The sequence below is a fragment of the Herpailurus yagouaroundi genome, unplaced genomic scaffold (assembly GCF_014898765.1).
Source record: "Herpailurus yagouaroundi ecotype Mexico unplaced genomic scaffold, PumYag 355, whole genome shotgun sequence".
In the NCBI taxonomy this organism is placed as follows: domain Eukaryota; kingdom Metazoa; phylum Chordata; class Mammalia; order Carnivora; family Felidae; genus Herpailurus; species Herpailurus yagouaroundi.
In genome coordinates, this window is record NW_024412572.1 from 7271264 (window position 1) to 7277935 (window position 6672).

General features: G+C 45.5%; 1 protein-coding gene across 9 annotated transcripts in view; it reads left to right on the forward strand.

Moving 5' to 3' along the window:
* Window positions 1–6180, forward strand: part of ERC1 (ELKS/RAB6-interacting/CAST family member 1) — a 520536-nt gene extending 514356 nt beyond the window's left edge. For all 9 annotated transcript variants that reach the window (XM_040462885.1, XM_040462876.1, XM_040462881.1 and 6 more), the window contains one exon: window positions 552–6180. In XM_040462885.1, coding sequence (XP_040318819.1) covers window positions 552–689 — 138 coding nt within the window. In that variant the 3' untranslated portion in view covers window positions 690–6180. The remainder of the gene's footprint in view (window positions 1–551) is intronic.
* Window positions 6181–6672: the final 492 nt, after the last annotated feature.

Sequence of the window (6672 nt, forward strand, 5' to 3'; positions counted from 1 at the left end):
TAGAAAGTGCCTCTCTTTTTTTTTTTTTTAATTTTCAGCTTTAAGGTTTAATTGACAAAATTGTGATCTATTAAGTGCACGTGATGATTTGATAGACATTGTGAAGATTCCCACAGTCGAGGTAATACATCTGTCATCTGACATACTTCCTTTTTTCCCCTTATGAGAACACTTAAGTTCTACTCTCAGCAAATTTAATTCTACAGTATGATGTTATCAACTGTAGTCATCGTATTATACATTAGATCCTCAGACCTTATTCATGTTATAACTGAAAGTTTGTGCCCTTTTACCAACCTGCTCCATCTCCCCCACCCTCCAGCCCTTGATAGCAACCTGTGAGTTTGACTTTTTCCCCCCAGGTCCCACTTATAAGTGATACCATGCAGTATCTGCCTTTCTGTCTGGTTTATTTCACTTAGCACAAGGCCCTCCAGGTTCATCTATGTTGTTGGAAATGCAATTTCTTTATTCATGGACAATAATTCTTAACCCAGTGCAAACAGGATAATTTTATTTTATCTGAAATCCATCTTTTCTTTCCCTTTCAGCTTCAGAATGAGCTAGAAAAAGGTGAACGGGACAATGCAGAACTGCAGGAGTTTGCCAATGCCATTCTCCAGCAGATAGCAGATCATTGCCCCGACATCCTGGAGCAAGTGGTCAATGCATTGGAAGAGTCATCCTGACCCTGCTTTATGGGGAGTAGCCAGCCCAGCAGCCTGCTATAGTAAATCCAGGTGCCAAGAAAGAAGAGCTGGACGGAACAGGCTCCCAGGAGCTTCTGGCACCCAGCAAACACTACAAACTGTATCCCATCTTGGTTGGTCCTTCAAGTATGATTCCAGCACCCTTTCTACAGCTCTCATCTTAACTCTGCTTTTCTACTTTGGATATTGTCTCTACACTAATTTTCTTGATGTCCAGGGTAGGTAAGTGGCCAGGTTTCCGTGAAGAACTGCCATCTGGTCATCAACAGTGGAGGACTGTGGAAGCTGGTGGTTCTGCCCTTACAGTGGGACATGGAGTAGGTAGCCTGTTTACCTTCTGTCCTTGACATGAGAACTAAACCTGGAATCTCCTTGGAGTTCAACATATTGAAAGAAACTTCCCCATGGACCAGAGAGCTGAGTGTTCTAATATCACAACAGGTGCTTTCTCCTAAAAGGGTTTAAAAAAAAATCTTAAAAAGAGAGAGGGGGAAAAGAGAGAACAGGGACAAAGAGAAACTGACTCTTCTTACTGTTTCTTTCGCTCACTTTCACATGTAATGTTTTATGCAGGGGAGCTGCAAGCAGGCCTCATGAGGGCTTAGTGAACACTAATACCACAAGTTTGGAGTCTTCACCCAGTCCTGTTTGTCTCACTCATCCTTGCTCTTCTCAACCAGTTAATAAGAAGATGGTGTGAACAGTTCTCCCCCGGTCCCTCTTGTTTAAGACCTTTGACCTTATACTTAATCTGTCAGATTATACGTCTCAGTCTGAAAGAGAAGAGGGGTTTGACACGAACCTTGCCATCAACCACCTGCTGCTCTGCTTCTGTAGAAGATGACCGCTCCTTGGGCCCAGGCTGGTTTCTCCTAAACATCTCCCTCATCAGCATTCTAGTCCCCTGAGCCCCTAAAGAATGCTTCTGCCTTCCCACCATCCATGTTCTATGTATGCTCTTGCGGCCCAGCGGTTGCTGAAGTTCATGACCCACCTTCTCCCCTTTTAGCTTTACTCTTGATGTGCACTCCCATAACCATAGCCTCGTGCATTGTCTGGAACCTTCCTTCTGGCACAAATGAATGTTTCTCATCCCACACACATTCCTTCCTCCATTCTTTCATTCAAATAGTATGTATGAAATGCCTACTATGTGCAAGTCACTGTTAGGTATCCATCCTTGAAAAAAAGTCTCTTTTTAGTGAGGGAGAAATGTAAAGGACTCTGAGACATACCTTGTTTGAGTCAAAGCAGTAAAAGGTATACCTATCCTCTCCCTACTCCTTCTGAGTAGAAGTTATCTTTTTCATAAAAAAATGTTTTACAGATGAGCATTTCTCACTATAATGTAATTGATGAGTTCAGGGGCAGGGAGCTGAGTCACTTACTTGCCTGCAGGATCTTATTTGGTGGTTCGGGATTTTTATTTGTCGTCGTTACCCTGCAAGAGTATAGTGTTTAGGGGGGCTGCAGTAGTAGATAGTGTTTTCTTCACACATCTGTGTACACCATGTGGAACTTGGCCAGCTCCATGTTGCGGATCAAAAAATTGACCCTAAAGTTGCAAATCAAGTTGAAGGTATTGGCATTTTGAGGGGCATTTTTCCCAGGCTTAGACAATGACAGTCATAAATAAATAATCAGGCACCAAGAAAGAGACCACTTAACCCAAATGTAGCCTTTAACCACCTCTCCAGCCAGACGCCCACCAGATACTCACATCTTCTGATAAGAGTTGCTGGGCTAAATGCTTTTGTCTTGCATTTTGTCCTTTCCCCCTCCCCAGTTACTCACCCAAAGAATGATGCTGCCTGTAAAGTCATCACAAGCCTTCAGTCCAGTATCTTCCCACCAGCAGCCCTTGACTGTCCCATTAACTTATATGGTCATATCTCCAGCTGCCCTGATTCCCTGCTGTAAAACAGCCTCTCCTATGAGAAGCTGTAGACTGTTTCTTATCGAAGGTTTAAGTGGACTCTGCTCATAAACTTCTTACTGAGATGCTTCCTGATAGCCAGGCTGGCCAGAAGCAGGGGAAGTGGGAGATGTAGGGGTAAGATAGTAAGTGGTGGTCGTTTGTGGTCAATCACCTCAATTCCATGTATTTATTGCACTGCCCATAAATCATGTAGATAGCCCCCAGTATTTTAAGCCTGGTGTATTAGCATCTCACTTTATCTACCATAATGCAAGGAACTGAGGTATGATAATAGCCTTCATGGGACGACGGCAGAACAGAGAAGGCAGGAGAAGAGGCCATCCACAAAGAAGTGGCCTGGTTCTGGCTGTTCTCTAGCAGCTTTGGCAAGGGAAGGCATCAGCAGGTCTCCCTGGGTCCTGCTCATTCTGTCTTTGCTGTCAAATACAATACCTGTCACTTTTGCCCACTTGGTGCATGACTCTCACTGCACTTCCTTTCTTCCCCTTTTCATTTCAAGCCTTCTTGTTGCTTCTTCTCCAAAACTTTATTGAAGTCCTTGGACAAATACTTCTAGTAAGAAAAATATCTGGGGCAAACATTATCTGTGTGGTCTCTGTGAACCGTAGCAGGGATCTCCTTGATTTCTCTTGGGTGGTCATTCTAGCATCTCAAATGGTTCTGGGGACTGTTTCGTTCTAGATGAAAGTAGGTTCTGGCTAAACTTTAGTAGTGAACATGACCTGACTGTATATTATAGGGACAAAATTAATACAGTGTCCAGCACTTAGAGTGTCTTCTTGAGTTGAGATAACTCATTGAGCCAACTTTTACTAAATGCACTATTCCCATCACACAAAGACTTATCATTGCATGACACTCTTCTGGTGTTCATGGTTTCACTAGGTCACTCAACTGCTGCCGAAGGTCTAGAGCCTTGAAAGCTCACTGCACATTGCCTATTATGTTCACCAAACTCATCCATTCCATTGGCAAGTCTAGTTGCCCCTTAGCACCTAAAGATCTGTACCCCAAATCAAGGTCATCACGAAAGGGGACAAAGATGAAGAAGAGTGAGTGGAATCCAATGTGGGGCTGAAGAAATACAATGTGATTTTCTCATCTTTTCATATACCTCTATTCCAGGTACTCATTGAGTTCTTGATGAAGTATCTGAATTGAGATTGTTACAAAGACTTGGATACTATTTGAAATGGAAAAGATTTTAAATAGGCTTTAATATATTAAGAAATATGAATGGGAATCCCTAAATCCATCTCAGCTCTAACCTTTAACCTAGTACCTTATAACCTAACAAAGATCGAAGTGCTTCTCTCTCTTCCTTACAGTTGGTCTTTAGAAATATTAGTGAAGCAAACTGGACCCAAGACTGCCTTTGGTGTCAGTAGTAGCAGTGGGACTTGACACCTTTTGTCAATAAAAGTCTGTTTGGTTTTCCACGGGAGCTCATTGGCTCACCCACTCCCCAGAGAGAAGAGGAAGTCATTACAAAGTTTTATTAGTCATCCCTCCCCTGCGACATTCAGGATTGGCATTTGGATTTGCTGCTGATCCCAGAACCATCCTGCCCTCCCCTTTGACCCCAGCAGTGAAGCATAGGCCCGCTGGCTCCCCTCTCGGGGGTTTTGAGGAAAGAACAAATCAAAGAATATGTTGTCGCATCGAATGTGACCCTCACGTGGCACTTCCTAAGTTACCATGGGCCCTGTGTCAGCAATATCAGTAACTCCCATGTCTGCCTCCCCAGCCTCATGTCCCTCCTGCAGGAGTTCAGAACTGGAGAAGCAGGTAAGGAGACAGTAGATGTGGTGTGGATGCTACCCTTTGCAAGCCTGCAAGGCCGACCCCTCCATCACTGCCAGTCCCTGGGCTTCTCAGAACAGCGACTTGAACTGGTCAAAGACATGTTCTAAAAAGAATCTGGCATTTTCCCCATGCGGACTAGGGGAATGTTTGGGCAAAAACACACACACACATTACAGGGAAATCCTTCTGAACAAAATGGCTGTCTTTATTTACTCTTTTTAAGCAAAAACTGTTTCCAAACTTTTTAGTGTCAAAACTGTAACCAAGCGTCTCCTGATTTCTTCCAACGTGTTTGGTGAGTGCTGTGACCCTATTGTAGGTATTTCTTCTGACTCTTTTGGGGGAAAGGTGGTTTTAGGGATTGATTTGGGGGGAGCGGATTTTTGTCCCATCCCACCACCTCTTTGTTTCTCTGCTTGTCGATATTGTCTGTGTGGCTCAGAGCATTGGGGCAGTTACATTGTGTCCATTGTTGAGATTATTAAGATATTAAAAAGTAGTTTGTAGAACTGAAAAGTTAAAGAGCTGTGTTTTTAAAAATGCAAAATGATATCATGTTAATAAGGAATTCAAGCTATGGGGCAGCCCAACTCCTCCCCCTCCTCCCAAGTTGGCTTAGGTGGCACCTGGACTAGCCACTTGGGAAACACGATGACCACACTCTAGGTAGGGGACTGCCTGAGTGAAAGAGACAACTGCTGCGTAAAAGGAATTGGAATCCGGGGCTCAGAGAGTCCCCACTGTGCCAGAGATTTCCTATACATCCTCAGGACCCCTGGGTAGAGGTTTCAAATTTTGTGACCCCATAACCACCCTCAAACCCACATTGGTCCCAGCTCAGTGTGCCTAATACTGTGTGGTAACCTAGGCTTGACTCGGAAGCGCCACACCCGGCAGCCCTGTACAGGCCACAGAACCTCTTTCCTGCCCACTCGGTGCTATATCATCCAGTGACTCATCCACTATGGGCCAAGCAGCGGCCAGCCTGGAGCCTGCAATCCAGGTGAATGAATTGTACTCAGATCTCAGTTCCTTCTGGCCTCAGTCCCTAGATTCCTTCCCTTTAAGCTTTTTAGACCCTACATCTCCCAGGCCCAGGCTGTCTCTCTTGGCCCTAGAGATGCCCTGATCAGGAAAGGACGGGAACCCTGCTGAAGCCAGAGAAGTCACCCCGGGCCAGAACAAGCGCTCTGAGCCCAGCCCTTCTTTCCACACCGCACCAGTATCGCATTCACGCTCCAATGCAGCCAGACCTACCTGAGGGCAGCACACCATCCGTTCTGGCCTGTCTGCCCACGCAGGACTAGCCGACTGGCCCAGGAACCTGCTGAGCACACCGGGATGTCCAGGATGGGGGACTCGGGGGTCTCCCTGGGACTCGCCCCCTCTGCTTTGGAAGAGGGGAGCTGCACTTCAGTGAGGAGCTGAGGAGCACTGGGCACGGACTCCTAGCTTGAGTTCCTTTTGGTGACAGTAGCAGCCGCAATGAGGGTGTCTGTGATGCAGATGCACCTGCTGCCTTCAACTGTGTGTGTGTGTGCGTGCGTGTGTGTTTGCGTGTGTGTGTGATGGCCAGAGTCATGTTACTGACAGGATAATGACATTACAAAGAAATTGTGTTATAGTCAACTTTGCCTTGATAATTATTGTAAACACTTTGTCCATTTTTTCTTTTTTATTCACAAACTAAATCCATCAGGAAATTATAAAGTTATTTAAAAATTGTGTGCCGTGTCTTTCTTTGAGTCTCATTATCTCACTGATTATCCAAGTGAGATTAGTCCTCAAATGCCAGAAAAGCAGGGAGAAGCCAGTGGTCTCCCAGAGATTAACGCTTTGGTAAGTAAGCCAAGAACCAGTGGGGCTCCAGGTTAAGGTGGGGCCGGAGGAGCCCAAGGCTGGCTCAGTCCTGAAGGGCCTGGCGGGGTGATGCCCCCAAATGAGTAGGCCTCCTTCAGGCTCCCATCTGAACTCTGGATTGGCAACCCCTGAGTTCCTTTTTTTTTTTTTAATTAAAAAAAATTTTATTTTAATATTTATTTTTGAGAGTGAGAGAGAGAGAATGTGAGCGGGAGAGGCACAGAGAGAGAGGGAGACACAGAATCTGAAGTAGGCGTCAGGCTCAGCTGTCAGCACAGAGCCTGCCGTGGGGCCCTTAACTCATGAACCGCAAGATCATGACCTGAGCCAAAGGCAGATGCTCAACCAACTGAGCCA